At 41.7% G+C, this 14,318-nt stretch overlaps 1 protein-coding gene across 3 annotated transcripts in view; it reads right to left on the bottom strand.

Annotated features, from left to right (window-relative positions):
* Positions 1 to 4,957: 4,957 nt before the first annotated feature.
* PSEN1 (presenilin 1) overlaps positions 4,958 to 14,318 on the bottom strand; it is an 87,412-nt gene continuing 78,051 nt past the window's right edge. For all 3 annotated transcript variants that reach the window (XM_060095893.1, XM_060095894.1, XM_060095892.1), the window contains 2 exons: positions 10,636 to 10,754; positions 4,958 to 9,243 (listed from right to left, as the gene is read on the bottom strand). In XM_060095893.1, coding sequence (XP_059951876.1) covers positions 9,088 to 9,243; positions 10,636 to 10,754 — 275 coding nt within the window. In that variant the 3' untranslated portion in view covers positions 4,958 to 9,087. The remainder of the gene's footprint in view (positions 9,244 to 10,635; positions 10,755 to 14,318) is intronic.

Raw genomic sequence — 14,318 nt, forward strand, 5'->3', positions numbered from 1 at the left:
CCGCCATGGCCTGGGTTCAATTCCTGGTCAGGGAACTGAGATCCTGCAAGCCTCGCGGCATGGCCAAAAAACAAACAAACAAAAAGTGATTAAGATGGTAAACTTTATGTCATGTGTATTTTACCAGAATAAAACAACAACAAAATGCATTATGAAATAAAATTAAAACTTTTGTTATCTTAAAACTCCAGAGACATTTCGGCCTGTGGCTGCCACTCTGGGCTATGCCCTAGACCCTCAGGGTTTCTCATGTTCCTCTGTTGCTTGAGCAGCTTTAGGTAGAAATTTTGAGAAATGCTGTCTGCCTTTACAGAAGAGAACCGGAGGCCCAGAGAGGTGACCCAACTCACAGTGCCCTCTGTCCTGGAGGTAAGCAGCACAGGCCTGGGGCAGCCCCTCCCACTTTCTTGCTGTATGCGTCTGGGACTGTTATTCATCTTCTCGAAGCTTCCATTTTCTCACCTGTAAAATGAGGATAACCCTACTCACGGGTGAGGTGAGGATGACCTGAGACAATGCTTGTGATGGGCTCAGTGTAGGGTCTGGGCACGTTAACAGTAAATGCTCAACGGACGTTGGTTTTATGGGGCAAGTATGTTCCTCTGGGGCTTTTCTTGGTTAAATGAGGGGTAAGGAGAAGTATTAAGAACCGTACCACCCTTTATTCCTCCTGCATTCAACATGGTGACACTGGCTGAGGACAAACCCATGTATTTCTCAATATGTCACAAGTGCTCCCTGGGGAGTAATCCTGTATGGATTCAACCCCGACCACCTGTTTATAAATACTGGGTCTCTTAAGCAGATAAGGCCAACTGACCTCAGGCTCCACCAACTCCAGCACAGTCTTGTAAACAAGGGCAAAGTGGTTAATGTTTGTTCTTACTTAAAACATGTTCCCACACATGTGCCCTGTTTATATCATCCTGCATGGAAAGCCCCTCCTCTGGACCCCTAATCCACCCATTACTTCACGTATTCACCAAACATTTATTGAGCAATTTCCAGGAGCCCCAGATGGGTGGGTGAGTGCATGCACCCAGCTCCCTCTTACCACTCCGGCCAGCGCGTCCCCACACCTGGCAGCAGGAGGGTTTGGGTGGCTGGGCAGAAGGCACACCTATGTGGTCTATGTGAAGGTGCCCACATTGGTCTGGCTCAGAGGCATCAGGGTGCATGGGACAGTTTCCTCTGCCAGCCTCCCTGTCCAGAGAGCCAGTCTGCAGACAAAGGCTGTCTGCTCTGAGAATAACGAAGAAGGAGTGTGTTGGGGAGGGAGGAGGAGCCATAGGAAGGTCAAACCTCAGGGAGATGGAGGCAAGAAGCAGGTCCCCGGCCCCCACCAGCCAGAGACAGAATCCTGGAGCAACACAGTCTGGGAGGGAGGGGCTTGTCGTGTGAGAAACTGGCTGGGCAGAGGCCGGGTGAGTCAGGGAGGGGCTGTGGGAAGCAGCTGGCTTGGCTGAGTTCCCAGTGGAGAGATGCAGCCAGACTTATCTCCAGCTCCAGGGGCAGGAGCCGGGCCTGCTGAGGGGGTGACCAGGCCTCGCCTGCCAGAAGGCTGGAGCACAGCCAGGAAGAGACAGGCAGCCTTCCAAGCACCCAGGGGCCGATGGGGAGGGAGCCGAGCTCGCTGCTGGCTGCTCTGCTCAGCCCAGCCCCCAGCTTGGCAGCTCCCAGGCCTGGTCTCTGGGGAGCTCCAACTGGGACAGGGCCTCTCTGGGTCACATCACCTGCCTCCCCTCACAAAAATGTTCACCAGTGCATTTGACTTAAAAACAAAAATCAATTTATGCAGCAATTAATGAATGCTTGGAGTGCCTTGGTGAATCATCTCTTTAATGACAAAAGTTGCATAATCACTTGTAACAAGTCTATGACTTCATTATTTACTTATTTAAGTCATTAGTTTATCTATTGCACAAGCGAGGAAAGGGGGGATTCTAACCCTTGTTGGTTAGAAAGAGTTCCCCAAAGGATGATGGGACAGGGAGAGGACCCGGGTCCCTGTCACTCCTGAGGGTGGGCTGCTCTGGGGTCATTGCCATGGGCCCATCTGACACCAAAGTGGTGCTCGGGCTTAGAGGACAGGATCCAACATCAGCAGAGAGTCAAAAAGGCGATGCCGTCAATAGCACATTAACCCCTAGGCAGGCTGGCTGCACCATGACGTTCCCACAGAGGCTGAAGGCCTTAACAAACAGCCATGGAACTCACTTCCAAATGCCCAGTGAAGTAACCTGAGAACCAGAGTAGCCACATTAACAAAAACGGAGTCTAGCCCATCTCTCCCAGGCCTGCCTTAGAGATAGCACAGACATGGAGGGAATCAGGGTGAAAGCGGACACCCTCTTGGCATCCTCAGACCTTGCCCCTGGGCCCTGTGCAGGTTACCCAGCATAGGAAAGCCCTTTCCCTCCCACTGGGATGTTACAATACTCAAGCCTGATGACCTTTTCAAACTGGATGACCTTCTGGCTGGGTTTGGCATCTCAGAAATAAGACTTCCCAATGAGATTCCACGACGGCGGAAGGTGGCAGAGAGGTCATTTTCAACATCTCAGAAAATCTGAGGAAATCACACATTCATGTCTATCTGGCTCAAGCAAGTTAAAACTCATGTCATTTCACTAAACATTTATGCTATCTTATGGCAGATGTAGGTAAATCCGATTAGTAAACAGAAAAACAAATTATTTCCCAAATGAGTTATACAGTTCTTGGAGGACAAAATCTCTGAAAATCTAAGTGCAGGATAAAGTTCCAAAAAAATCTCTCCTCAGTTTCCTTGACAGATATGTGATAACCTTACTGGGAGAGGATGCAGCAACCCTTAAAAAACTCATTTATTTCAGGTATTTAGGTGTAGTATAAACATTTTTATCTAGCTGCCAGTGTTGTTTCCACTTTTAAATCATCCTTGTATGTACACCTTTGAGTTTAGTGGTTCTTGACTAGGTCTGCTACCCAAGAAAACGAATCCAGTCAGAATTTCACCCTCGGTCCACTTCGAGGTGTTCTATGGGTAAAAGGGTAACAAAATCCTTTTCTCTTTTGCATGAGGAATTGATCTTGGGTTACTACATAATTAAAACAGTTTTAGGGAAAAAAAAGACAGAGGCAGCAAGAGTATGTCACCCTTTCTCCCAAGAATTAAGACTCCCACAGACTTGGTTTCTGAGGCTCTTCCATCTCCCTCCATTAAAGGGTCTGGCATACCAGGCACAGAAGGGCCAGCCCATGTACGAGAATCAATCTTTGTCAATAAGAGGCCCTGTGTTGAAAGGTCCCTGTGGTAGGTCAGGTCATCATCCTCCATGGTTTCTACAAGTCATTTAATGAAGGAGGTATAGTCTAAGTAAAAATGGAAACAGATTTAGTTAACAAATTAGGTTTCCCTCTGAGTAAATCAATTGAATTCAAAATCCAATTATCCTTGGGTGTCTCCCACGTTCCTCCTTCCTGATTTTGTTTTTAGCTTATGCTCTGTCTTCTTGCCGATTCAGATTCTTCCCTTGTTCCCAAACTTGGTTCAAACCTTATGCTGCTGGAGGAAACTCTGCTTTTAAACCCTGTCTTTTGTGGATCCCTCCTTACTCTGCTTTCCCATTTAGATCATGTAGTGAGCCAACATTGTACTTGCTTGTACTCAGGCATGCTGTTTCACTTTTAACCAGATCCTAAGCTATTGGTGGGCAGGGCCTCCTCCGACTCTGACCCACAGAAGAATCCCCAGGGAGAGTGGTTGTGTTACAAAAAGCTGGGTACTTACCTAGTGATGCAGGAAATCCAGCCTCATTACTCCTGCTTCTCAGTCTGCTTGAGGACATTCTTCCTTCTCATCGAGAGCACCATTATCAGGGCCCCTAAGAATCAGATACCTATCAGCTGATGAGGACAAGTCATGATGCTGCTTTGGCAGACTCTAGTGACACTGCCTACAAGATTCATAAAAGCAAATGATGCTTCTGATTCGCATAGGAAGGAAAGACACCTTCTTTGCTTCTTTTTTTTAAAATAGTTTATCTATTTTTTTTAACATCTTTATTACCTTCTTTGCTTCGTGATGCCCTTGGCCAATGTACCCAGGAACACATCTACCACCTCTCCTCTGCTTCTTCTGAAGACAAATAGGCCAACTCTGGTTTTTATGACACAAACTTATTTTTGACAAATAATTCCCAACACCGTGTATGCAATTCACTGTTTAGAAACAAAAGGCTTGGTAGAGTTTGGGGGTAGAGTGATAGGACAACCTATGCTCTACCAGGTCAATAAAAGTAATGTTGCTTTTTTCCATTCATGTGACCTACATAATAATTTTTAAAAGATAATCCTCTAGCTTATGAAATATCTACATTGTACTATAACATACATCCTACAAGTTGAGAGTCTTTATATTAATTTGAGTTAGATGTTTTCTAGAAGAAACATTTTTCAGAAACTAAGTGTTAAGAATAGTTGAAGGCTTCCCTGGTGGCGCAGTGGTTAAGAATCTGCCTGCTAGTGCAGGGGACACGTGTTTGAGCCCTGGTCCAGGAAGATCCCCCATGCCGCAGAGCAACTAAGCCCGTGCACCACAATTATTGAGGCTGTGCTCTAGAGCCCACAAGCCACAACTACTGAGCCCACGTGCCACAGCTACTGAAGCCCGCGTGCCTAGAGCCCGTGCACCACAACGAAGAGTAGCCCCAGCTTGCTGCAACTAGAGAAAGCCCGCGTGCAGCAATGAAAACGCAATGCAGTCAAAAATAAAGTTTAAAAAAAATAGTTGAGACTTTCCATAGATTTAATATCGTACCCTTCAGAGATGTGGCCTGCTAAAATCCATACCACTGTATTATGAGTGAACGATGGAAACAAGGCATTTGTGTTTCTAAACTGTTTCCTGATAATCGCTGAATAGTTTTCAGTTACATATTATAATACTTTCATGTAAGAAAATTAGCACAGCTGGAGTCATGCGGTCTTTATTAATTTGACAAAAAAACAGGAAAATCTGCACTCATCTATCAAAATTATATCTTACCAAGAATTTGAAAGGTATTTAAAAAAGATGTATTCACAGTCTGTCTGAATCGTGTACAAATCAGTGTCTGTAGAAGCAAAAGCCAGACAATGAACAGGTGAGGATAAATGATCCCACTGAAACCCACACCCCAGCACCTTGATAGCACCATAAACACGACAGTCCTGTACTCAGTTCCAATAGTTGACTTGTAAACTGTCCTGTTGCAACACTTATTTTAAAAGGAAAATTGCTTTCTGGGAAGTCCTTCCTGCTACACAGACCAGGCTGAAGTGCTAACACCAGATTCCAGGGACCAGGGTGGACCCAACTACTTCCTCAGGGCAATGCTGAAGCTGTCCGAGGCCCTGGGAAACAGCTTAGACATTCAAGAAGGGAGTTCACTTCAGCACCAGGCTGATCTTTAATGCACAGATCTGAGGTGTTTCTTGCCAGAGAGGACTGTTCCAATGATGCTATCCAGATGATTTGGGATGTGAGCGTGATGGTGGCCTTGCTGGGATACCCTGCTCTGCAGCTTCAATGGGGTTGTGAAGAGCTGAAACCACTGTTTTTAATCTCCTGTGTCTGGGGAATTTAAAATGAGGCAAGAAGATCACAAGGATCACTTCTTGGCTCAAATTTATGGTGATATTGTTTCATCCCAGGAAAAACCAAACATCCAGTTTTCAAGTCTCTTCCCAAACTCAGCGTTCAGGATCCTCTTGGAGTTGAGGAGAATGACAAAAGCAAATCTAGAGAAAAAGCAGTATGTTACTGGAAGGATTGGTTTCTGGAAGACTCAAGTCACCATTTTATAACATCAATTTTATAAGCCCTCAATAACAGTTACCATGAAAAGGGGTTATTGACAGGTAGCTAATATTTTAGAGAAGTTAAAGCTGGTATTTACCAGAAAACAAGAGACTACAGCTACATTCTGAGGTTACATCTTACTCATTTTTCATCCTTAGACTCCAGCACCATGCCAGCAACACAGAAGACATTGAACAAAATTTTTCATAGTGGTTTCTGAGCTCATTTTCTTCAGGGCTAGATCATGAATGGGCAAATACGCAAGGCCAGGCACTGGGGGTCAGGATCAGAGGCTTCCTTGAGATGTCTGACCATGGAAGATCTTATGTGGTAGTTCTGTCTCACATTTTACAAAATACGATCAAGACTACATATATAAAGTTTGTTGAGGCCAAGTAAAGGGCAAGTACTAAACATATTATTTGTTTGGGCATCTGTTATGGGAGGAGGGTTTTTTAAATCAAGGGACACTTTGAAAAATGGGGATCCGTGAGTTTAAAAGTAAAAACACCACCTCGTCAGTTGTTGCTTCTGTAGTGAAATCAATAAATTGTTCACTTATGATTTTCTTTCAAGTTGCTTAGAAATCTTCTCCTTTTTCTGATCAAGAGAGTTATTTACAGTGAGAGCTGTGATCTGAGGACCACACACTAACCTGGTGAGAATCAAAAACAGAAAAGCGATCCCTTCCTCTTGGAAAAAAATCCTCTACAAATCCTCCAAATATGGTTGGTATTTCCAGAGGCTAGTTTGTTGGCAACATTCTGTATGTAAGCACTCTCTATTCTTCTGTAGGCCAGTCAGACACAGACATCAGTGGTTGCTTTTCTTCCTGTCCTCCCCTTTTAATTAAGCAGGTCAGCTGGGCTGGTCAGGTTTTACCATTTGTTCTGTCTGGTTCCACAGCCACCCCTTGCCCCTGGGCGAGGGCGCATCCTCAGTGGAATTGCTACTGTTTTCTCTGGTGACAATCTATTTTTCATGGTGGAAGACTACTAGCATTTTGATATTTCAGAAACAACTGAATTGACTCTAAGAAGGTTCAAAGGAAAAGTCTGCGCCTCAGACCAGTGCTTTAAAGAAATAAGATGTATTCTCTCTATGCTGAGATGTGGTTCCATCTTGCAGAAAGTGACAGGTCTATGGCAATCTTTCTACATAGCACAGCAATACATAGGATGGATTTGAACACAATCACACACGCCACACACCCTCTTCAGAGATAAACCCTTCATGAAAGACACAGTATGTTTGGGATCCTCACACAAATAAACTACTCTAGGTCAGGGCTCCCTTCAAGACTGCTTCAAATCTTCAAATCACACATTAGTGTTCAGGTGGCTTTGTTGTAACTGTTGAACTGCATGTCTTCCTGGAAGATAATACCCACACTGTCACATATCTGAGGAGAAAAAGAAAATCTTGGGAAAAAGGGCCTAAGAGGAGCCAGTTTTTACACACAGGTTAGTACCAGCACATTACCCCTAAAGTTAGTTTCTTATAAGAAATATTCCATGACAGAAAACAAATACTCTAAACTCCAAGGAGAACCCCAAACCAGATCAAATGATGGCTGGAGAGATAGCAGCAGGAAACAGAGGGAAAGCTGGCCTCTCTTCAGCCACAAGGAGAAACTAAGTTTCTCACAAATGCGTAGAGTCTGATCACCATGGCTGAGGGCTGTCCGTGGTAAAAGAGCGGGTGTGCCCCAGCAAAGCTTCATCCAGAGGTGCCGTGTGCTTGCAGGCGGAGGCTCTGTTCATGGGCATTGCGCAGCTGAACTGCACAGGGCCTGAACTCTGCAGCCCAATTCTCACAAAGGGACACTGAAACGAAAGGTAACGCGGAAGGGAAAACACAAAACACCCATTGCGAGGTTCTTGAGGAATCACTCGGATCCCCTCCTTCCCAGGCCGTGAGTTCATCTTGTCCCATGGGCTGCTGGAGGCCCCTCCTCTCTCCTCTTGGCCGCTGGTTCTCCCCCTGACCCTTGGTTCTCCCACAGCTCACCAAGTGAAGTAACAGCTATCTCCAAGCTTTGTACTGATACAACTGACTCATAAACTTTATAAACCACCAGCTTTTGGCTATTGGTTCAAATTCTGACCTACTGTCAAGAGACAATGGGTTGTAGTTAAAAAGAAAAGACAAACCAGGACAGAAAGTGCTTCACCAGCCATCTTACTCTTCTTTAATCCTACTGTCTTTGGGCACATTGCATTTGCTATTTAAGAAAGTACGACAGCAAGGCTGGTAGCATTGACTCATGACACATTCTTTGCACCACACACAGAGCAAAATCCTAGAACTGGATCATCTACTTCCACAACAGAGCTGTCTTATTCGCTGTATAGCAGAAGTGCTTGTGAGGGGAGTACCGGAGAGAGACGGAAGGAGGGAGGGATCTGGGGGCAACTGAACCTACAAGTATGCCTAAAAGTTAGGAATTTGGTGGAAAATCCAGAATTTACCTAAGGGTAATAGGGAATTGTTGAGTTATAGTTCCACTCTTTCCAGAAATAAATGACTGCATTTGGAACCTGAGGTTAAGACTTTTAAGATAAAGCAACCTCAAATAAGTTCAGACTGGCCTTGGGAAGAAATGGCAGCCATAGATGGTAATGAGCTTCAGTGCTTGAGAACAAGTGTCAGAATCAACCTACACCTCTGACTTGACTCAGGTGAAAAAAAGTCTTATTTAAAAATGGTAAGTCTGCAGCAAAAATTCTGAAAGTTTGAGCCCCTTTCCATCTTTCCATTTTGCTCTGGTGCCTGCTCTCCTTACAGTATCTCGCGAAAAGGTTCAGAATTCAATACAGATTTATTAGGTTGACTTTCAACATGTAGTTTAAAATGAAGAGTCCTGTTTGGTTTAAACCATTTCATTTAACCACTTGGTAATGGTAGTCCTGAGAGTCTGCAGCGTTGGTAAAATCCACCTGTGACCAAAGGTCAACCTGCTGGTGGGAGCACAGCAACTTTCTGGCTCATCACTTTGCCTTGTTCTTGTCCCTCAAATCTGGCAGCTTCTGCACTGAGGGACTCAGTCCACCACAATGACATGTTCAAAACCATTTTCTGTAGACACCTCCTTCCAATGCCCAATAGTGCAGGTGGTCAGGAAGACTTGGAAGGAAGCTGCAAAAAGTCCAGCTGGGAATCTTGACTTTGTTAGATGTGGACACAGGAAAATCACCTTTGTCCTCCCCAGATTTTATTATAGTCAAAGGAGAAAAATCCATGAGATTCTAACTGCAAATATGCTAGATATAAAACTGATGGAATGCTAATTGGTCCATAAAGGGTTGCACAAGATAATCTGTGGCAAAGTAGAAAACAAGCCCAAAGGTGATAGAGATTGGAAGAGCTGGCAATGCTTTCTTGAAAATGGCAAGGAGCAATAGTGTAAGGCACAAACCCTGTGGAGAAGAGGGGAAAAAACACAAACCCAGACATAATTATGCAAGTATTTTGTGCAAATCAACTCAATCACAAGTCTCAGTTTTAATTTAGTTAATTCAATACATCCTTTGACGTTAACTTTCAGAACAAAATTTTTTCATTAAATCTGGAAACAACATTTATTTTCCTTTGCAACAGAGATCATTATCCATACATTGTTGATATTTCATCCCCAATTCTAGATAGGGAATAGAATCTGAAAATAAGTAAAATTATTTTTGAAAACAAATAAACAATACTGAAATTTCTATCTAAACTATTGGGTTGGCTACTGTAGGTTTAGTTTGGCTAGCTAAAAATCCCAGAGGTGAAGAACGTTCTTTATGCTGTCTGGGGGCAAAAAGGTGCTCACGGAATAAACCAATAAAAGTTTGTTTGTAAAGTGTATACTGTTTTCTTATAAACACAGAGCAGCTATATAATACACCCCTTTTTTTATCCTAGTTACTGAGACATTAACTATAAAGTCTGGAGGGTGAGCTGCATTTAAGGTTTATCCAAAGTAAGTAATTTTCTTCTTAAAAGCTTCAACACATCCAGAAAACTAACCTCAAAAGAGAAATAAAATAAATGAAAATTCTAACTGGTCATATGATCAAGATAAATCACAAGTGTAATCATAAAATAAATGCATAAGTAAAGGCTCTCGTCTAACCTCTCATCCAACTTCACTCACATATATCAAAGATATCACATCTTTAGCAAAAATAGCAACAAGAAATACGAGTTATTTACTTAAATCATTGTCTTGAAAGCTTCAGGCTCACGTTGTAGCACTATGAGCAAAATCTATGTGTGATCGTGCACTGAGTTAGCTTTTCTTGCCTCGTACTTACTGCCCAAAGGACACTGTATGCTGCAGGTCGTGGCCTTAAACACAATACCACCACCAAACGCAGACTAAGTGAGGATCTGCTTTACCCCTTTAAGACTGATCTAATTCTTTACATTATCTATGCTGCTGGGCTTGAAGCAATGGTTCCTACTTGGAGGTACTTACCAGAATTTCCTGGGGAACTTTAAAAAAAACACACAGTTAAAACAAATTAAATATTCGGTCGGCCAAAAACTTCGTTTGGGTTTTCCATAACATCTTATGGAAAAGCCTGAACGAACTTTTTGGCCAGCCCACTAATATCTCAGGGTAGAGACCCCCAGTTTTAAAAGCTCCCAGGTGATTTTAATGTGTGGCCAGGTAGAGAATTACTCAGGTGAGGTCCAATTATTTGTGTTTTTAAAAAAGCTCCCCAGGTGATTGGAACACTCAGCCTAGCTGGGGTTAAAAGGACCACCTTTTAATCAGAATTTGGAGATGAGTTCTGATACGTTTTTAATCTGTGTATACTTACAATTAATATGGCTACAAAACAGGCTATGGTTGTGTTCCAGTCTCCACTGGCTGTTGCAGAAGCTTTACCAACCAGAACACTGTAGAAAATGAAATCTCCTAATCCAAGTTTTACTCCCCCTAAAAAGGAAAGATTATGAATATAAAGTTTGTCACTCTTAAAAAAAAGAAAGTTTGTCACTCTTTGCTATGACTTCACAATTCAAAACTGTCGCTGCCCCCCATCCCCCATCCTATGCTGAATGAGAAGTCAGTAAATGATATCATACAAAATTAGGCTTTAGCTACGTTTTCCCTTTCTTTTTTGGTTTTCTATAACAGGAGGTTCAGATGTTATGTGGCTAACTCTGGTGTCTTAACAGTAGATGCTGCTGTTATATAGCAAAAATAATAACAATAAATAATAATTGTCATCTACTGAATGCCTAGTTTATACCTGCACTTGTTCTAATAAATCCTCACAAGAACCCCTATGAGATAGGTATCATCTCCTTTTTTTTGAAAAACAGCTTTACTGAGGTATAATTTATTGCATAAAATGCACCCACTGTAAAATGTACAATTCAATGACTGAAAAAATTTAGAGTTGTGCAACCATCACCACAATCCACCATATCTCCATCACCCCAATTAAGATACCTTGTGTTCATTTATAGTTAATCTCCACTCCCCTCCCAGGCCTTAAGCAACCACTGATCTGCTTTCTAACTCTATAAATCTGCCTTTTCTAGACACTGCGCAGAAATGGACTCATACAATATGAAGTCTTTTGTGACTGGCTTCTTTCATTTAACATAATTTTTTAAAATTGAAGTATAGTTGACATACAATGTTGTGTTAGTTCCAGGTGTACAACGAAGTGATTCAGAGATATATATATATGTATATTTTTTTCCAGATTCTTTTCCATTATAGGTTATTACAAGATATTGAAAATAGCTCCCTGTGCTATACAGTAGGTCCTTGTTGTTTATCTACTTTAAATATAGTACTGTATATCTGTTAATCCCAAACTTCTAAATTATCCCCCCTGCCCCACACTTTCCCCTTTGGTAACCATAAGTTTGTTTTCTATGTCTGTGAGTCTATTTCTGTTTTGTACGTAAGTTCATTTGTATCATATTTTAGATTCCACATATAAGTGATATCATATGATATTTGTCTTTCTCTGCCTGATTTACTTCACTCTGTATGATAATCTCTAGGTCCATCCATGTTGCTGCAAATGGCATTATTTCATTCTTTTATATGGCTGAGTAATATTCCATTGTGTATATATACCACATCTTCTTTATCCATTCTCCTGTCAATGGGCATTTAGATTGTTTCCATGTCTTGGCTATTGTAAATAGTGCTGCTATGAACACTGGGGTGCATGTATCTTTTTGAATTAGAGTCTTCGACTTTTCCAGATATATGCCCAGGAGTGAGGTTGCAGGATCCTATGGTAGCTCTATTTTTAGTTTTTTAAGGAAACTCCATACTGTTCTCCATAGTGGCTGCACCAATTTACATTCCCACCAACAGTGTAGGAGGGTTCCCTTTTCTCCACACCCTCTCCAGCATTTATTATTTGTAGACTTTTTGACAATGGTCATTCTGACCGGTGTGAGGTGATACCTCACTGTAGTTTTGATTTGCATTTCTCTAATAATTAGTGATGTTGAGCATCTTTTCATATGCCTGTTGGCCATCTGTATTAACATAACATTTTTTAGGTTTATCCATGACATTGCACGTGTCTGTAGTTTGCTGCTTTTCACTGGTGAATAGTTTTTCATTGTATGGATATACTATATTTTGTTTAGCCATTTACCAGTTGATGGACACTTAGATTGTTTTCAGTTTTGGGCTATTATGAATAACGCTGCTACAAATATCAGTGCATACATCTTTGTGTGGGCAGATTGCTTTCATTTCCATCAGGTAGATTCCTAGGATTGGAACTGTTGGGTTATATGGTAAGTTTATGTTTAGCCTTTTGAGAAAGTGCCAAACTGTTTTCCATACTGGCTGTACCGGTATGGAAAGATCTACCCAAAGTGTTACCCTATTTTTTAATTAGGTTATCTTCCTATTACTGAGTTGTAAGCATTCTCTGTATACCCTAACTATAAATCCTTTAACAGGATTTGCACTGATTTGCAAATATTTTCTCTCAGTCTGTGGCTCCTTTTCCTTTTCTTAATGGTATCTTTTTTTTTAATTGTGGTACAATACACAGTTCAATGGCATTAAGTACATTCATATTGTTGTGCTACCATCACCACCATCTATCCACGAACTCTTTTCATCTTGCAAAACTGAACCTCTGTACCCATTAAACAGTAACTCCTCCTTCCTCTCTCCCTCCAGCCCCTGGAAACCACCATTCCACTCTCCATCTCTGAGTTTGACTACTCCAGGTATTTCATTTAAGTGGAATCATACAGTATTTGTCTTACTGTGACTGGCTTATTTCACTTAGTATAATGTCCTGGTTCATTCATGCTGCAGCATGTATTGGATTTTCCTTCCTTTTTAAAGCTGAATAATATCCCATTGTATGTATGCACCACATTTTGTCTATCCATTCATCAGCCAGTGGACACTTAGGTTGCTTCCATCTCATGGCTATTGTGAACAGTGCTATGAACACGGGTATATAAATACCTCTTCTCTCTCTCTCTTTTTTTTTTCTTTCGGCCTCTCTGTGTGGCTTGTGGGATCTTAGTTCCCCAACCAGGGATCAAACCGGTGCCCTCGGCAGTGAAAGCGCATTGTTCTAACCACTGAACTGCCAGGGAATTCCCTAAATACTTCTTCTCTTGATGGTATCTTTTGAAGTGTGAAAGTTTTCAATCTTGACAAAGTCCAATCTATCAATTTTTTCTTCTATGTATCACTGTTATATTAAGGAACTCTTTGCCCAACCCAAGGTCATGAAGTTTTTCTCCTACGTTTTCTTCTAGAAGTTTTAGAGTTTTACCACTTACATTTCAGTTTATGACCAATTTGGGGTTAATTTTGGATTGTGTGCATGATGGATAGGGTGAGACAGGGGTTTCCATTCATTCTTTTGCATGTGGATATTCAATTGTCCCAGCACCATTTGTTGAAAAGATTATATCCTTTTGCCATTGAATTATTTTAGCACCTTTGTAAAAAATCATTGTTCATAAATATAAGGCTTTACTTCTGGACTTTCAGTTCTGTTTCTTTGATTTATATGTCTGTCCTTGATTACTATGGCTTTAGAGTAAGTTTTGAAATCAGATAGTTTAAGTCCACCAACTTTTTTCTTCTCTTTCAAAATTGTTTTGGGTATTCTAAGTTCTTTACACTTCCAAAAAATTTTAGGATCAGCTTGTAGAAATTGACAAGCTGATCCTAAAAATTACACAGAAATGCAAAGGCCCTAGGTTTTCTGCTGTCAAACATTATTTTTAACTTTTCAAGTTCTTTTCAAAATGATAAACAAAACTAGGTATTTAAAAATATGCTTTGGACTTCCCTGCTGGCGCAGTGGATAAGAATCCGCCTGCCAATGTAACAAGAGAAGCCCACGCACTGCAACGGAGAGTAGCCCCCGCTTGCCACAAGTAGAGAAAGCCCGCGCACAGCAATGAAGGCCCAACACAGACAAAAAAAAAAAAAAAAAAAAAAGATCTTACTGAGAAACCATTGTTCTTTTTAAATTGTGGA

The sequence above is a fragment of the Mesoplodon densirostris genome, chromosome 4 (genome assembly GCF_025265405.1).
Source record: "Mesoplodon densirostris isolate mMesDen1 chromosome 4, mMesDen1 primary haplotype, whole genome shotgun sequence".
NCBI lineage: Eukaryota > Metazoa > Chordata > Mammalia > Artiodactyla > Ziphiidae > Mesoplodon > Mesoplodon densirostris.